Consider the following 19685-nt stretch of genomic DNA (forward strand, 5'->3'; position numbering starts at 1 on the left):
TAACAAAGTTCAAATCCAGCCTTAGACACTTACTATGTGACTCCAAGCACCCCACTTAAACCTGTTTGTGTAAGTTTCCTCATCTGTAAAATGAGCCACAGAAGAAAATGGCAAACTCCTCTAGTATTCCTGCCAAGAAAATCCCAAATGGGAATCCAAAGAATTGGGCACAACTGAAATGACTTAACAACAACAATAAAAATACAAAGCAAAAGTGGGCAATTAATGTGAGTATGCAGGCTGATTGAGGGTAGACAGATGGAGCTATTCCTTTTCTTTTAGATCCCTTCTCTGAGGACTTAGCCATGCACTATCCCCTATTTGCTAACATATCCTAAATGTGTTCCCTAATGAGTGGTGAAAGATGATCTACTTACATGACTAAGCCAGGCAAATCAATAAGTGATCGGTATTCCTATCTCTCTTTGAAGTATAGATTTCAAAACAAACAAATGGGGAAGGGGGAAGCATTTATCCTCAAATAAACCCCACAAAAGCAGAGAGAGATAAACCAGCTTCCAGGGTGAAATTATTTTTATCACATCCCTTATAAGTCAATAGCTGGAACAAATGAATTTGAGAGCAATAGTGGCCAGATATGTTTAGATACTCTTGAGGAGCTATTATTGACAGAGTTGGGTAATCATTCAGTTTGATAGACTAGCACTATTTTGATCTGATGAAAATAAAGTATGGAATTGTTTTTTATACCACACAAGAGAAATCTGATTTGACTATTTTCATCTTCCAATGTTCATTTCATAGCATATTGACATATACTGTGTCCAAAAGAGCAAAGTGTAAGAAGAAATTAAGCAATCATATTGTTAGTTTGATAAAGGCAAAAGGCTAAAATAGTCATTCTAGGCCTAAGCCAGTCATATTCTTCATTTAACAGTCATCATAATTATTAATACCCCATCTATTTCTTTTGTCAATGGAGACAATTTCTAAATATATTTTGCAGCATATATTATTCTTCATATAATGTGTTCCATACATATTTGGAAAGGAGAGAAACAAGAAAGGAGGAAGAGAGAGAGAGAGAGAGAGAGAGAGAGACAAGAAGAGACCAAAAGAAAGAGAATTAGAATAGTATAAAAGATGACAATGTTGAGAAAAAATATCTCTCCCTTTGATCTTAGTAATTTCTCTGTTTTAATGTGTTGTCCATATGTAGCTACTAGATTCTGTTTTAATCTTTTAAAGGCATATCTTTAGGTAATGAAAATTGGCATGATTGCTGATGAATGGAAATTGATTTTTCAGGTTAAAATGAGAATATATCATAAAGTGTATAGTGACATATATATATATATATAATTTATACATACATAGTATATATATATTAAATATAGGGCCATTATATATACATATAGTATTTACATATAATAAAAAGAATAAAATGTCATGAATATTCACATAATATATATATGTACTTAACACACCAATTATTATGTGAATTAAATTAAAAATCATGAAGATCTAGAACTCAAATATACCTTTGGGATCACCTACTCTAAAGTTTCATTTTTGAGGGAAAATTTAAAGGAGTAAAATGACTTTCTCATATATAAGCAGTATATATAGGATATATAATATGCAAATGCATGGTACACCACATCTGTCTTCTAATCTCAGTGCAAAGTGATAGATGTTTTTGTTTTTGTTATTCAGTCAGCTCTATTGTCTGATTCTTCATGATGCCATTTTTTTTTTAATAAAGATGGTGTAGTTTGCCATTTCCTTCTCTATCTCATTTTCAAGATGAGAAAAACGAGAGGAAAAAGGTAAATTATTTTCCCAGAGTCACTTAGCTAGTGTCTAAAACTACATTTGAACTCAGGTCTTCCTGACTCTGGGACCTGAACTTTTTTCACTGAGTGACTAAATCTAAAGATTGGTGATCTATTAAATCTGGAGAAAGCTAAGAGGTTTCTTCATCTTTGAACACCTAGACACAAACCCAATTTTTTATATTTCCAGAGCAAATCTTGAGTAATAAAACTACATAAACACAACACATAAACAAATAAATAAATGTGGATGAAAAGCCTTTAAAAACTAAATTGTACTGTTCTATATAAATGAGCTGTGATTCTTGGAAGTTTGGAAACTTTTTCTATAATGCAGATTGAATCATTTTTATCCACTAAAACACAATTTTATAAACTACTTTCAACTAATTAATTCCCAGACCTCCTTACCTATTTCCTTTCTCTTAATTTTCTCAGAAAGCTGGCGATTTCCAGGTTTGCCTATGGTTTATATATAAATAAGTAATTGTAAATCCATAGAGTGACAAATCACCAACAACTTAATTCAGGCTTTAAGGTAAACAAAGGAATTTAAAAATTTTCAGTGAAATCATGTAAATTACCCCATAAAATTGCAATCTTTATGAGGCAAATCTTAGCAAAATCTCTAAGATTAGGCATGATATTATAACACAATCAATGGATTCCACCTCAGCTCAGAATGCATTTTGTTAAGCTAATATTGTGTAAGTGGCACCGATTAATTTAAGCAAATGAATCAAAACAAACAACAAAATTTATGCAAAATAGTTCTCTGAATTCCATCATGTTAGTTTTAGAAAAGATTATGCCTTTGCCAGTTTGGGTTAAAAAAAGTACTCGACATTATGCAAAGCTATTTAATGCTGCCATCTGGCATCCTTTGTAAATAATTGCAACTTTGTAAATAATTAGTTTTGCATCTGGAACTTGCAAATTTGTGTGTTGCAAATAGGCCATTACACTATGGGATATTGTGAAATTCTCCAAGTAGTTGGCTCTCTGTGCTGTTGTCTCTATTTATTTTGCTCTAAAACAAAGAAAAGTTTAAATAAGGCTATTTCTGTTAAAAAGAAATCTACTGCCCTGAATTTGGCAAAAGGCTGAAACATTTGTTATTCTAGAATAAAGAACAATTTTAAAAGAAAATGCTCCTTTGAAATTTCAAAAAGCAAACAAATAAGATGATGAATATTGGAGACAGAATATCTTAAGGAACCTTTCATGTTATTAACAAGATACATTTATTGTCTCTTGGGATCAAAAAATCTCCACTATAATTATTAAAGAACTATTAGTAGAATATCTGTAGCCATAAGTAGATATATTAATATACAAATTTATTAACCAAAACATAAACTGGCACACATTGTAATCAAATATGTTTTGCCACTGTCATAGAAATTGAAGTGGAATGTTCCTCAATAGATAAATAATGAGATTCTCCTTATGTTCCTACTTTCATATAATATTGTACTTATTACATCAAGCTTGAGAATATTACACTATTCCTCAATGAAACCAACAATCACTGAAAAAACAATAGCCTAACAAACCAAATAAGGATGAGAGAGCAAAGGAGGGATATAGAATACAAATTGCTCAGATTATGGTATATAGTTGATTTGGCAACACTCACTTCAGATAAATAATGTTCTGGGTCCCATATGGAATAAAAGGAAGTAAGTGGGCTGAATTGTTTTTGAGAAATTGTGCAGCACTTTTAATAATTCCATCTTTCTCTGTATTATAAAAACCCAACTTATTATTACGGTACAGTTGATGCCACTTGGCTATAAATTATGAAACTAGAAAATTAAAATTATAACTGATCCAAAGGTGAGTAAAAAGAACATAAATTCTCATAAAAAACCTCAAATTTATCTGATATGCCTCTCTCATTTTTTCACATAGATGTTATTATATAGATGAGAGAAAGTAAAAAAGAAAGTCAGTGGAGATACTTGGTGTCATGATAACATGGTCTCAAAAACTATATTCCTCAATGAGACAATAGTTTTGACAAGTAGGCGGTAGCAAAATGTGTTAGCTAAAAACAAGTAGCTTATTTAAATGACTTTTTAAGGTAGAAATCATGTTCAGTTAATTAGTATTGACAAAAGTGAAGTGCATTTTTAAAGAAAAGAATTCTGAGATGCAGTAAGGAGGGAGTATATTCCAGGCTCAGTTATGCAAAGTTTTTGCTCAGTGCAAAGTTATGAACACAGGGGATAGAGTGTTCTGTGTCAGGAAAAGGGAGATCAGTTTATCTGAATTATAGATTAAGTGAAAGAGAGTAATCTTTAATGGGCTGGAAAGATATATTGGGACTAAATTCTGTAGGACCTTAAAACCTAAACATAGTAGTTTATATAGTATCCTAGAGGCAGCAGGAAACTAATGAAATTTATTTGAATAGGAGTCATATTGTTAAATATATCATTAAGGAAAATTATTTTAGCAGCAAGGTGTAGGATGGATTGGTAGAGATGGAGGTAGAAGACAATATAGGAGCATGTTGAAATTATCTAGATAAGAAATAATGAGAGCCTGAACTTAAATGGCAGCTGAATGGGAGTAGAGAAAGTGTGAGATACAAGACACTTTTTGAATGTATAAATGACAAGATTTGTCAACTAATTAGATATATAAAGAGAATCATAGAGAAGAGCTAAGTATATTGCCAAGATTTACAAACAAGGATGGTGATGTTAAGAAAAATAAAAACAGGTAAGAGTGGAAGAGAGAAAGGTTCAAAAAGAATGATAAAGGGTTCTGTTTTAAACATGTTGAGTTTAAGATGTCTGTGGGACATCTACTTTGACATGTCTGATAGGCAATCAGTAATTCAAAATGAAGCTTAAAAGAAAGATTAGAACTGAATGTATAAATTTGGCCGTTACTTGCAAAGAGGGGCTAATTAAATCCATGGGAGCTAATGAGATTAATTAGAGACAGAACAGAATGAAAAGAGAAGGATCCAGAGATATCTTTGGGAAAAACCTGCATTTAGGGGGCAGAAACTCAACCTTCATGTGATTTTAAAAGCAATCTCATGACAGCTAGACTGATATGCAAGTAGTATATCCCTGGAACACCTTACAAGTGTGATAAACCATATAACATATTTATGAAGACAATCTCATTTTTAAAAGAGTGTACTTTAAACAGAACTTTTCAAATGAAATATATTCTAACATATCCTTAAATATACATTTTGGTGCAGAGATTATGGACATTATTTAAAAGCATGGAAATGATAGTTTACAACTCAAAGAGTAAGAAAAAAAAATAAATTTCATAGTACAATACCTAATATTCTGCAGAGAACTAAACATATTTTTTTAGCTTATCACTACTGAGTAGTAAGAGAAAAAAAGGTGTTCTTCATGCTGATGTATTTTTCAAAACCCAAGACTCAAAACAGGTACTACCTCTTCTAAGAATTTTTCTATTTACCCACCCCCCTTAGTTAAAAATAATTTCTGTTCTTTACATTTTAAGACATTTAGTTTGTATAAATCCATACTTTGCCTTTTCACTTTTTATCTTGTGTCATAATTACTTGCACATGTATCATATCTACTTTCTTATACTACAAGTTCCTTGAGATCAGGAACAAATATTTTTAGTTGGTATTTTCAGAACCTAGCTCAGCAACTTGCTCATAGTAGGTGTCTAATCAATGTTTGTTGATTTAAATTAAATTTCATGATTTTTTCTACCTCCCCAGACCAAGAAGCTATAAATCAAGGCAATGCTGTCTCAGACTGTATTAATCAAAAGGAATGTAGGTAGAAATAGTAGAACCAGGACTAAAGATTATAGTAGAACCTGGGCTAAAGATTAAAGTATCTTTTGATTCTTTGGACTGCCCTTTCTGGTTGCTTGTACCTTGAAGATTGGATACCATTAAATTTAAGTTAACAAGTATTTATTAAGTATCTACTGTGTGCCAGGTACTGTGCTAAATCAAAAACCTTGGAACATAAAGAAGATTCCTATTTTTGTCCAGTTAGATAATTTCATGAAAACAGGTGAGTAAGCTCTTCTTCCTTCTACCCCTGAGGAATGTGTGTTCCCTAGCACTGCAGGGATTATTTTACCAAATAATAAATAACTGTCATAATCAGAGACAGGATAAAAAATTAAATATATATATATATATATATATATATATATATATATATATATATATATATATATATATATATATATATATATATATAATGATTCTAAGTGAAAATATCAAAATAGGGAAAAGATGAGTATTAACAGTCACTATATTATTTTCTTTCCTTGTACAATACCTCTTGCAAATCTTCTATGTTCCCTGTTATATAATAAAGCAGGCAAAAGTAAGTGAAAATTTTGATAATGTTTCTAGTTGCATGGAGGCAATAGAGTCAAATTTGTGCTAAACTTGGGATGATGTGAGATCTAGGCCTCTGACATTTAAAAACTATGTAGTCCTGGACAAGTCCCTTAACTTTTATGAATGAGAGTTTTTCTTTGTTAGACTGGGAGCAATAATGCTATGTTTATATTATGTGGCTATCATGAGGATTAAATGAAATCGTACAGCTTTTATTATTGGTAGACTCATATCTAGATGTGGTGGGTTATTTTTTGTTTTTGTTTTCTTTAGTTTTTATTAACAAGATCATTTCTATGCATCTTTGAGTAAGTGTCAGGAGGATGAGAAGTCATTTCTTTTCCATTTCCTTCATAGTTTGACCCAGAAATGTCTTAAACATAGCGCAATTAGCAATCAGAGTTAACATTAAACCATTTGAGGGCATTATCCATTTAAGGCTGTCTGGGCCTAGTTCCCATTTTCCATGTTCCCAATTGAATTATCATGTGCCCCCATAACTATTTATGGAGCTCCATTTGTGTAGAATTTCATATAGACCTGCTCCCATGGAAGTTATCATAATAAACAATAAAAAAAATTTATAATATGATTCTTAAAATTCGCATACATTAGTATGTTTGCAAACAAATTTTTATTTAAATTATTTTAACATTTGAAAATAGTATTTTCTAAATATGGTGTAGAGATAATTATATTAAAATATGTGATCTTAATCAGTTAACATTGTTAAGCACTTACCAAGTACTGAAGTCTATACCTTATTCTAAACCATTCTGAGGTTAGAAGACATTTTGTCTCTCTCTGTAAGATGTTCAACATAAACAGCTGTATAATAAATGACTGAATCTACTAATTGCTGTTAAACTTGAAATTGGTTAATTAATTTATAAGCTATTACATTAGAGGTGAAGGGAATTTTATTTTCTTTTACTTTTAAGATGGTAGCTATGGAAGGTTAAAGCCATAAAAATTTTAATTGAAATTACTGTAAAATCTAGGAGTGATTTCAAATTACATTTTTGACATTTGAGCTATTTGGAAATATGTTTATGTTAATTTTCATAAGCAACAACTCATATTTATGTGATTTTTTTTTTACATAGTCTCATATGCTTGCTCTCATTCTTTATCCCCTGAAGGAATTTAGCTTCCATGTCACAAAGTTTAATATGGGAATTAAATTTTGGATCAAAGCTGAATCTCCAATATTCTTGAAAGAGTACTACATGAGAAACTGTTCCTTTTTTTTGATATACAGAAAAGAATCCTGGAAATTACTATCTAATTTGATGCATTCTGGGTTTTTAGAGCCAAAATGATATTTTCTCCTTCTATCAAATATAACTTCTTTTCACTGGAATTTTTTTTTCCTGATAGTTCTTACAAAAATTAAAATACTATTATTGAATCCTTGAAAACAACTAAGGTAAAAGTCATAAAGTCAACATTTATCAAGTACCTTCTATATGCCAGGCACTGGCTTAAATTCATACAAGCATCATCTAACATTTTTGTATGAGTTTTATAAACCAGTGAAAATTATCTTCATTAATATAATTATCATAATCATGCATATTGTTAATTTGGTTTTTCTTTGTTCACCTTCAATAATATTTTATAAATATCATATTTCTCTGAATTCTTAATATTCATATTTCCTTAAGGCATAGAAATTTATGTATAGTAAATTTTTCAATCACTGAGCATAGTTTTTATTTTTGTTTTTGTTTTTACAAATTTTTGCTATTTCAAATAGTGTTGCTATATTACATATCAAACTTAATTGATGTATTGATTGGTTTTCCTGAACTGCTTTATTTTATTTTTAAAATATTATTATTCTATATTATTTTTAAAAATACCTTGCTGGGTAAGGGAGGGATGAAATTCAAAGCAGGATAGGCAAAAAAAGGGGCCTTATGCAAAACATATAGATACAGTGAAACTTATCTAAAGAACCCTTAAATAAACAATAAGTAATTTGTTAGTAGATGTAAGCTTCAAGCAAATGAAAAAGGAAATACATCAATTCTTTAAAACTTGGCAATTATCTGATCTCAAAATCTATTTAGAACAACTTGTGCATTTAATTAACATTAAATATATTTTTCAAGCATATTTCTCTGAAGAAGGCCTCTTTTCTCAAAGGTACAAGAAATTGCATCAAGTTTGTAAAAATAAAAGTCATTCCCTGATTGATAAATGGTGAAAAGTTATGAACTATGCCCAAAGGGCTAAAAAAATTATGCATATCCTTTAACCTAACAATACCACTATTAAGCATGAATCCCCCCAAAAAAGATGAACAAAACAAGGAAAAGGACATATATGTACAAAACATTTTATTGTAGTTCTGTTTTCAGGGCAAAGAATAGGAAATTGAGGGGAAATCCATCAGTTGGGGAGTTGCTGAATATATTGTGATATGTGATTATGATTGAATATTATTGTTCTATAAGAACTGATGGGTAGGATGATGTTCTCAGGAAAACCCAGAGTCTTCTATGAACTCAAACAAAGTGAATGTACTATGTATTAAGTAATAACAATGCTATGGGATGACCAATTGTGAATGACTTTGCTATTCTCAGAAATACAATGAGCCAAGAATACTCTGAAGGATTTATGATGAAAAATTCTAGAACTAAATAAAGATTGAAGCTTAATTCTTTTACTTTATTTTTCTTGAAGATTATTTTTATTGGGGGGAGGATCTATTTTTTTCTTTTGCAACATGCCTTTTCAAAACTAATATTTAAAAATTGTTTTACATGTAATTGGGGAAAATAAAATTATTAAATAAAAATGAATAAAAAGAGCAAAACAAAAATTTATAGAGTATATTGTTCAAATATTTTTGTCCAAGGCATGTTATAGATTGATTTTTAACCACATAATATAAGAGATATAATGGCCATTTTAACATGCTGTCAAAACATATGTACATTGACTAGATTGATGTCAATGTACATAGATGAGAGTAAATGGAGGATTCCTAATCTCAGAGAAAAAGCACCATTGAATATGGGTCCAGGAAAAGCCTCCTATTGAAGTTGAGACTGCAGAGAAGATAAGGAAACTACAAGATGGTGGGGAGGGTAGAGATTCCAAACAGTGAAAAGGCACAGGGATTGGAGATGAAGTATTGCATGCAAAGAACAGAAAGATCATTCTAGCTGGATCACCATTTAGTACACAGAGGCAGGTCAACTGAAAGAAGAGCAAAAAAGAAAATAAAGAGCCAGGTTATGAAAATTTTTAATGTCCGAAGACTTTATATAGACATGATACAGGCAAAAAATAGTCTCTCACAAAATTAATATGATTTGTAGCTATGAATAGAAGGAAGGGGCAGAATATTGTGTTTTTATGTTAATAAGTCTGACCAACAATTCCTCATGATAGAATCAGGAATTTGAAAGATAGGGTGGAGGTCACAATGCTAGCAGTGCTCATTAACTATCCCTGACAAGAACCACCTTGGGTAATATTTGTGTCCTACTACCATCCTCCTCTCACTGCCTTAATCTACTCCCTGTCCCCAACAACAACAACAAATACCTCAACTAGGCGGGAAATGGAGGATAGTGATCATAATACTTCTGTACATAAAAGAAAGATTGACATCACTCAGGAACTTTCTTAGAATACTTTGTCAGTTTGTTTTTGGCTACAGAAGTATGACAAAAAAGAATCCAGACTGGATCCTGAGGAGAGCAACATAATCCATTACAATCCATTGTGCTAGGTTGAATAGCCACTATGAATAAAGAATAAAAGAACTAGATTCAGTGGGCAGGAATATATCAGATATATTTTTGTTTGTTTCATAACACCAGGAATATTACTTTGCACATAGCAAGTACTTGGATGGTTTGATTTTTAGAAAATTAAGCAGATTTTTTTTTAAAGATATACATGGCTAGATAGGATCATGGATATAAGCTATGCAAGACCTTAAATGCAACTGAATCCAATTTTATTATTTTATAGATAAGAAAACTGAGAACCAGAGAAATTCACATTTTTCCCAGCTGTGTCTAAAGCTGGATTCAAACTCAGGTCTTCCTGAATCCAAGCCCTGTGTTTTATCCACATATAAATACACACACACACATATAGACAAACATGGGTGTAGAAGGGAGACAGACAGAGAAACAGAGAGATAGAGCTAGAGATAGAGACAAAGACCAACAGAGTCAAAGAGACATAGAGATAGAAAGGCAGAGACAGAGACACAGAAACACACAGAGACAGAGACACAGAATATTTAGCTCTACAGATTTTTCATCTGTCCACTTTCTATAAGAATTCAATTTTGTCCTGATATATATAAGATCTTTCACAGATGAGAAAAAAATCATAACTATAAAAATAATAGAAATTATTTAAATTTTATGCACATTTTTGTTTGTCCATGGAAAAATACACAAGGAAGGAAAAACACGTTTATTAAGCACTTAGTATGTGCTAGAAACTGTGCTAAGCCCTTTTCAAATATTATTTAATGTGATAAGCAGAACAACCCTCTAAGGTAGCTACTATTATTATCTCCATTTCATAGTTGTAGAAATTGAGACAGGTAGAACTAGCTCTAAAAATGCCCTAGAAAGCATTAGAAGTATGAGATTACTATGGCTACTCTCAGTGGCTTGTATGTGTGCGTGTGTGTGTATGTGCGTGCATGCATGGTGTGTGTGTGTGTGTGTGTGTGTGTGTGTGTGTGTGTGTGTGTGTGTGTGTGATTTTTTAATTGTTTGTTCCTTAGATTTTCCTAGAGTACTCTGTCAGGAGCTCACATTTTTTCCTACCATATCCTATCAGTTACTATAGGATTGTGTGGATTGTCATTAATGTTCAGATAAAATGTCATTATTCAAATAAAATGCAGTCCTTGAGGGAAGTGAATGGGTCATTTTAGTTTTGTGTCTCCAGAGATTTTAGCACAATCTTTCATATTTTTTTTTAATTCTATAATCAGATTTGTAATTTTACTACTTTAGTGAGCTCCTGAGGAAAATCTTTTATCAGCACAGATAAGTTATCACTTCTACTACGCCCTCACAGTTTACTTAGTATAACCTAGTTTTTTCTTTACCCAAAAATGGGGAAATAGTCAGTTGGTGATGAAAGGGAAACTTGAACACAGATTTTCCTCATTCTTAGGCCAGCTTTCTCTCTATTAGTCCAGAGGGGCTTTCATAGTAAACTCGAAATAAATACTGCAAAAATAGTCCCTTAATAAAAACTGATTTTGATCATGCTCATAATCAAAGAATTAACATTGAGACAAAAAAAAAAAAAATGTTTTCTGTGACTTTACAAACCAGATTCTGTGCATCCTAAAGTGTTTCAAGCAACCTCAATAGTTGAAATAAAAAATGGACATAATCATACATACACAGAAGACTGTATAACAGTAAATACGCATGTATATAATGTATATAGATATGTATATATACTTATATACATACATACATATACCGCATTTTTAGTCTTAGAAGTCCCAAATCTTAAATTTACATAAAAAATTCAAATTTGTCTTTCCTAAAATCTCATCATATTAGTGCCATTCCCTTGCTCCTCACTTCTTTTAATAAATATTTTGGGAAGAGATAAATTAACTCTACTTCTTACTTCACAATTTTAATTTTAGAAACCTTTTCATTGTAGATATTTAATACCAAGCAATTGTCGCTTGTGACCACCGAAGTAAAAAAATAAAAATTCCAAGCAAAAAGTTACATGGTATATGGGTCATAGAAGTAAATCTTTCTTACTTGCTCTTTCTTTAAAGGCCTAGATAATAAATGAAGAATAATAAAATTATTTTGTTACTCTGTAAGATAATTAACATAGAATAACTATGAATAGATGAGTTTAAAAGGAATTTGTTTTGATGCTTCTTGGCTAGTTCTCTGCAGGGATTTCTGTTTAAACTTCCATTAAATTGTACTTTATATATATCATTTAATTAAAAACATTTAAAATTTTAAAAAAAACTGACATTAGGAAATATATTATTACTTATAAAGCAGCATAGATTGAAATGGTTATATAACATTCTTATGCTGTTTTATACAAACTTCTAAGTGCCATATAAATGCTATCATCAGCATCATCATATAGCAGTATATAGTTAAGGAACACTATATTTTCCCAACAAAATTAATTTTTCTCTGAGGAAGTACATAGTCTTAATAAATATATTTTTGTGTCTAAATATCAACATTTGGATTATAAAATATTACAAACATATATACACATAGGAACCTCAATGCAATGTTTGTTCCTTTAATTTTCAATTCCTAACATAGGGAATAAAATGAATGGGGAACATTATCAAAATGAAAATCGTGATAGTATGTTGTTCAGTAAATAGATATTTTAACTTTTGCATTGTGAATAAGCCAGGGTTGTGTTTATTGATAGCTTGTTGATATTTGTTTAAAGTTTAAAATTCAAATTGCCTTCTAAAGACCCTAAATGGACATAAAAAAAATTAAAGTAATTCAAATATTACTATTTTAGTTTTCTAGATAATAAAGAGTATATTTTAATCAGTTCCATAAATAAAATATATAACATATTTACTAATTTTTCACAAATAATGGGTGATGTATATTAAAGTTCTGCTTCAATATTTTAATATAAAACTTTCAAAACTTGCTAACTTTAAAACTGAGTTTAAAATGTGGAAATTATTATTTATATGAATCAAGAAAAATATTACCCAATAGGAGAAGCTTTACGGTTCGGGCATCTCGCTCTGCATCTTCCTGAAGTTTTTTTTCAAGTTCCTTTGATCTTTTGGCTGATTCCTTACTCTCAGAACTTATTCCACTCCCCATGCTGAATTGTTGGATAATCAGTTTACTCTTTAAAAATAAAATATTACAACTAGGAGAACAGCTATTAGCCAAATATATGGTGTAAGAAGAATGCTATACAGAAATTCCAAATTGTCTCTCCAATCATCTATCTATAGGTTCTGTTTTGACTAAGGAGTTGTTTTCCAGTCTGTCACCTGATCCAGGAATCTGAAGAGGAAAATCATTAGGCTTTCAAATTACATAGCACTTCAGGGAGCCTCTGGGAAGTAACATCTTTAAGGGCCAGAGTTGATGAGTAGAAGAGCACTTAAATCCACTAAAAGAGAGCCCGTAGAATCTGGACAGTGAGCCTCAAATGGGAAAGAGCTTTAGAGATGGAAAAGTATTTCCTGTTTTAAGTGATTCACTTCTTTCTTTTCTTTTTTCTGGAGTAAATGAAAACTATAAAGTACAGTGGATTTAAAATCAGAACAGCTAAGCTTAAATGCAGCTCTGCCACTTCATATTTGGGTAACTTTAGGCAAATGAACAACTTCTCTTGGCTTTGGTTTTGTCATTTGTAAAATGAAGGGATTGGACTAGATGATTTCTTAGTTTTTTTTTTTTTTTTTTCAGTTTTAAATGTATGATTCTTTTCTTCTATAGCACTAGAAAGAGGAGTGCTAAAGTGGCAGTGATTTGTCCTATGAAACTAATTACATTATTACACAGTTTTTTTGGGAAGATTATAGTATTCATATACATTTAGATTTCATAAACATAGCATAATAATTTATTATAGTTTCTAATTGCTAAAAGATACTACTTTTTCCTATAAAAGCTCCAACATCATTCTTATATTTTTATTCCTACAAATATCTTACTTTCCAGTTGGGGTTACTAGAGTCCTGATTTTTATGTTTAAAATATCCATCTATACAAATTGTATGTTATTACTTCTGAGAAAGTCAACTCAATAGCATTCATTGAATGTCCATTGTGTCTGGAATGAAGTGCTATTACTCACTTTGGGGAATACATTAATTCTAACAGCACTAACGTACCAATTAATACATTTGATTAGATAATCTAAATGGTATGGGGAATATAATAAATTTGGAAAATTCTTACTAATAGGTAAAAACACTATGTAGTCATGTATATCTTTCCCATATTTCCCATGTTATGTCATATTAAATTAAATAGAAATAGAAAATCTAGATCACATGCATTTAATATTTAAAACAGAGTAAAATAAGATAATTTTTATTCAACCTAAAGTTTGCCTTCTCATGCACACAAAGTTGGACAATTTGGAATACATGTATAAATGCATACATATGTGTGTGTGTGTATATATACATATAAGTACACTAGCATCATATTATTTAAGTATGTGTGCTTCATAAATACATATGCAAATATTTGACATAATAGTTTATAGTTTGTGAAACATTTTATGTACATTGTCTCATGGGATTGTCATACAACTCTGTGATATACTTCTTATAGATATGATTAATCCTCATTTTATAGATGATAAAACTCATTTATAGAGGGTTTATGACTTGCAATTAAAATGCTTGTGAATTTCTGAGGAAGGATTTGAATGATCATTATCTAGCCTTCTATCTTTGACCTTATTATGTCATGCTTCACATGGGTATGTGTAATACATATATGCTCTGTGTATACATATAGGAACATGTATGTACATATATAGATATGTATACATACATAAACACACATAAATGCTCTAGTTACAGTACACATATAGACTCACATATATAACACACATTTTATTCCTATGATTTTTTCTTTTTAGTTGACAAAAACAAAAATGTTTTGGATAATGGTCGTATACTCTTGGCCTACTCATTTTATTTGAAAAAAAAAAAATAAACAAAACAGGAAAATGTGTTTAACTTGGCACCATATTTTCTTGCAATATGAATATGCAAAAGCCCACCTGTTCAAACAGAGCACCTGACTCCACCAAAAACTGGATGAGTAGACAGACAAGTATACTTAATAAATTCTGATAACTCAGATTGCATAAAAGGATGAACACATTGAAAGAATTTCTTTCATGCTCTAGACAAAGCCCTCAAGTTAAAAGAAAAAAAAGATATCAAGAAGAGAGAAAACATTTTTTTAAAGCTGTATATAGGGATACGTCTACAAACTAGTGAAAATTTGGAGTTTCAGAAAGATTGTAAATCTCGCTCAGGGGAATTCTAAAGATTGGTGAACTAGAGCAATACAACATAGCTATCTATGTGTAAGGAATAATAATAGAATGTACAGTTTAAAAGGGCACAGACCAAAACTAGGGGAGGCTGGTTCCATTAGGCACATCCATTAATCCAATAGCTAATATTTTTCCTTAGCTTTAAAATGAGTTTAGTTCATTGCTTGTCTTTACTAAAGTGTACTGTAAGTGTGAGTTTAGGATATATTTTTCTAGGATATATTTTCTAATAATCCTAAAATATATTTCCTAATCTCTTTCTCCAGCCCTGACTCCATGATACAAAAGAATCCATTTGTAGGATCAAAATAACAAGAAGAATTTATATAGTTCTTTAAGGTTTTCACAACAGCACTTTATGTCTTTTTATATCTATTATCTTAATTGATCTTCACTATAACCTCTAATAGGTGCTATTCCTACACCCACTTTATAGGTAAGGAAACTGAGAGTGACTGAATACCTGTTAGCCTCTCAGAGAGGCTTGAAAAGGATGTGACTTGCTTAGAGTCCTGAAACAAGTGTCTAAGGAAGAGTTTGAATTCAGGTTTTCCTACTCCATGTCAAATATCTAATTTCTTCAACTTAGATTAGCCTCTCAAATGTTTTTGCTACAAGTTGTTTTGTATGGACACAGAATATGTTTGATCATTTTCATTTATTTGGTCAACACACTTTAAAAAAATCAATTGAATATTAATTTTACTAAACTCAGTAGTCAGTCTAGGAGATAACATGGTATAATATATATAGTAATTAATAGAATCATAAGTCTAAGGCACAAATCCTCCTTATACTGACTTGGTAATTATAGACAAATCATTTAAATTTTCTTAGTCTTGCTTTTCTCATCTTTAAAGTGGGGGAATAATTATACTTGTAAAATGTTCATATATGATAGAACTAAGGGGCCATTAAAGACCATGATACCTTTCCACATAACTTAATGTTGAAACTTATTAATATTATTTTCCTTTTTTGAAATGTGAACTCCTTTTTAAATTCTTAGAACTTAGCAGAATATCTGGTACATAAAAAATATTTAATAAATATTTTCCATCCATTCACCCATCCAACTATCCATATATCCAGTCATCTATCCATTTATTCATTTGCTTCCTGCTCTATATCAATAATCTCATGAGTGTAAATAAGGGCAAACCTGTTGGAATGCAAAGATTTTTCAGATTCCTTTATTTAGCTAACATATGCACTTAGCTGCATCTACATACAATTGGGAAGATCTGGGCATGGTAAATACCAGATAACTTTACAAAACTGTCAATTACTATATTTCCCAATTATTTTATATACAAAATTACTTGATACAGATTAGAGTGTCATTCTTGAATCTCTTTTAAGTATCAGGGAACAATTGATTCTCAAAATAAATCTCTCATTTCTATTAGCTCTAGACTTCATTATTATAATTATTAGTGAAAGGAACTGGACCTATAATAATGTTGTTTTAGGGAACATCCAGATGAGAAAAGTCCCTTTATTCATGTGCACAGGCTCTGGTTCTTCAATATATCCCAAATCACTGAAGAGTCTTGCCCAGTCTCCCAAAGCTAATATAGATCAAAAGAACTAACTTATACCAAGTTTCTTCCACTTACAGGCCAACTATCTATCTACAGTGTCACAAGCATCATTTATTTGGCATAGTAGCAATATACTTTTTTATGTTTTATGAAATTTTCATTGAAATAAATGAGGATATGCTACCATATGAAGGTCTTGTATTTATAAAGAAGACATTTTTCATTTAATTGTTTTTAATAATTCAGTTGTTTTTAAGAATTTCCTTTTTCACTTATCAGCATTTTTTTCACTTATATTTTGATTTCCATTTTTTTTGAATTCCAAAAATTTTGAATTCCAAAATTTTCCCATTCTGAGTGTTCCACAGGCCTTCCGTTATGTTTCCTTTTTTCTCTGTATATATATTATTCCACTTGGTTATATTATCAGTTTCCATGGATTCAAATATTATCTTTTTGCTGACAATTCTTGTTTTTATCCAGACCTAATTTTTCTGCTGAACTTCAGTATATAATCTCCAATTATCTTTAAGATGTCTTGAAATAGATATTCTACATATATATCCAAAACTCAACATTTCCAAAATGGAAATCATTAGTTTTTCCCCAAATTCTCCTTACCTTCTGAACCTCCTATTTGTATTAAAGATAATTTCATCCTTCCACTCATAGAGGCTCACTTCCTTGACTCCTCAACCTCTTTTATTACCCATATCCAATCTTATTCCAAGTTCTGTCAGTTTTACCTTCCAGTATTTCTCATATCTGCATCCTTCTTTCCTCTAACATTGGGACCACAATGGGATAGGCTCTCTGTACCTCACATCTGAAAATTTTTATAATGATTGTTAAACTCTTTCTCTTAGCTGTCTTCCATCTTCTATCCATTCTCCATTAGCTGCCAAATTCATCTTCCTAAAACACAAATATCCTTGTATTGAGTAAATGCCAATAAATCCCCGTAATCTCCAGAATCAAGTATAAAATCTGTTTGGCATTCAAAGTATTTACAGCTTATGCTCTACAATGTCTTCTGCAATCCAGTGATGCTGGCCTTCATGCTCTTCCTCAAACAATGCTTCATCTTTTGACTTTGGACATTTTCACCAGCTGCAATTCTAATGCTTAGAATGTTTTTCTTCCTCATTTATGCCTCTTGATTTTCCTAGTTTTTCTTAGTTCCCATCTATAACCTCATCTTTTACAAGAAGCTTTTCCAGATTTTCCTTAATGCTAGAGATTTCCCTCTATTGATTATCTCCTATTTATCAAATATAAACATATATGTATGCATGTGCACATACAAAGACAGAGAAAAGGAGACTGCTGAGAGTGCTTGCCTACTTATATCATTAGCATATTGTTTTAGCCATCAGACCCTGTGCTCCTTAAGAGTCCTTTGCTCTCCAGTGATTAGCACTGGCACATAATTAGTACTGAATAAATACTTATTTCCTGATCTATTGTCTTCTCTTAATATGTTTCCATTGTATCTTAATTACATAGTTCATAATGGTAGGGTAATGTGAGAACAATAGAGATTTTAATCAATTTATTATTGTCCATTTGGGTTTGGAAGGACCTTAGTTTATAAAGTTTTAATATATACTTCTTCAATATTTGTAAAGTTATAAAGTCCCTGAGAACAGAGAACTGTGCCTTATTTCTTTTGCATTTTTTCTAGTACCTAAAATAATACTCTGAAAATATATACACATTTATATGCATATATTTGGAGGGGTGTACACATATTTGGAAGGGTAAACCAGACCTTGGGTTTCACTGATATAGGCAATTCCCAATAAGGAAATTTCCTACTAATTCAACTAAGAAATTTAGGGAATTGCCTAGGACTTAGAGAGGCTAAGTGATTTGTTTAGGTCATTTAGCCTCTATGCCTAAGAGGCAGGATTTGAATCCAGGTCTTTCTGACTCAAGACAACTATTTTTAATCATAGCAGTTTCTGCTCTGAATTCATTAGCTGCTTAGTGACTGTTTACTGAATTGAATTGAGTTCTTCTTGATTGACTGGCATATAGCCAGAATATTTGCCTTTCACATGTTCAAATATATCTATGCTTCCCTTAAAAGTCACAATGTTATGCTTCATTATTCTAAGTACACTAGAGTTTTCTCATAGAGTAATGGGCAATCTTAATGGAAAATTCTTCTTCCTGAAAGCTTAAAGCTATACCAAGAATGTCTACACACACACACACACACACACACACACACACACACACACACAACAAAAATATAAATTTAGAAAATTTCCAAACTTATTTTTTAAAGTATTTATTTTGATTCAGTTTTCTGGATAGCTCAAGTAAACATTTTGGAGTCTGCATCTGGCAATCATTTTGCCTAGGATGGATTAAACTATTGTCCTTAATCCCATTAAATTCATTTTCTATAATTCCCATACCCCACAACTTCAAACTCTAAAATAAAGAAAAGAATTTCTACACCACCACCTCCAACATAGAAACAATGGATAGAATAACTTAACTAGCTTTTATATATCACTTTAAAGTTTGCAAAAACTTAAAAAAAATTTTTTTTTAAATTCTCACAAATCTTATCTCACTTCTTTCTCCTCACAACAATACAGGAAGGTTGATGATTGTATTATCTTCATTGTACAGATGATGAGACTTGAAAGAGACAGAAGTTAATTGACTTTTCTAAAATCACATATCTATTAAGTATCTAAGGTAGAATTTGCTTCTTAATTCCAAGTCCAGCACTCTATGTACTGGACTAATTCCTGTGCAGCAAACATCTAGAGGTAGTTACAAGAAAAAAAGCATTTGAATTCAATCTTTTGCTTTTGTTTTATAGAGATTGAAATAGGAAATATTCTATTTATCACATTTTAATTTTGAAAAAAAAAGAGAATAATT

General features: G+C 30.9%; 1 protein-coding gene across 1 annotated transcript in view; it reads right to left on the bottom strand.

Moving 5' to 3' along the window:
* The window catches only part of GNAT3 (G protein subunit alpha transducin 3), a 90094-nt gene extending 77069 nt beyond the window's left edge, over positions 1-13025 (bottom strand). The window contains exon 1 of the mRNA XM_074266922.1: positions 12908-13025. Coding sequence (XP_074123023.1) covers positions 12908-13025 — 118 coding nt within the window. The remainder of the gene's footprint in view (positions 1-12907) is intronic.
* Positions 13026-19685: the final 6660 nt, after the last annotated feature.

The sequence above is a fragment of the Sminthopsis crassicaudata genome, chromosome 5, assembly GCF_048593235.1.
Source record: "Sminthopsis crassicaudata isolate SCR6 chromosome 5, ASM4859323v1, whole genome shotgun sequence".
NCBI classification, from domain to species: domain Eukaryota; kingdom Metazoa; phylum Chordata; class Mammalia; order Dasyuromorphia; family Dasyuridae; genus Sminthopsis; species Sminthopsis crassicaudata.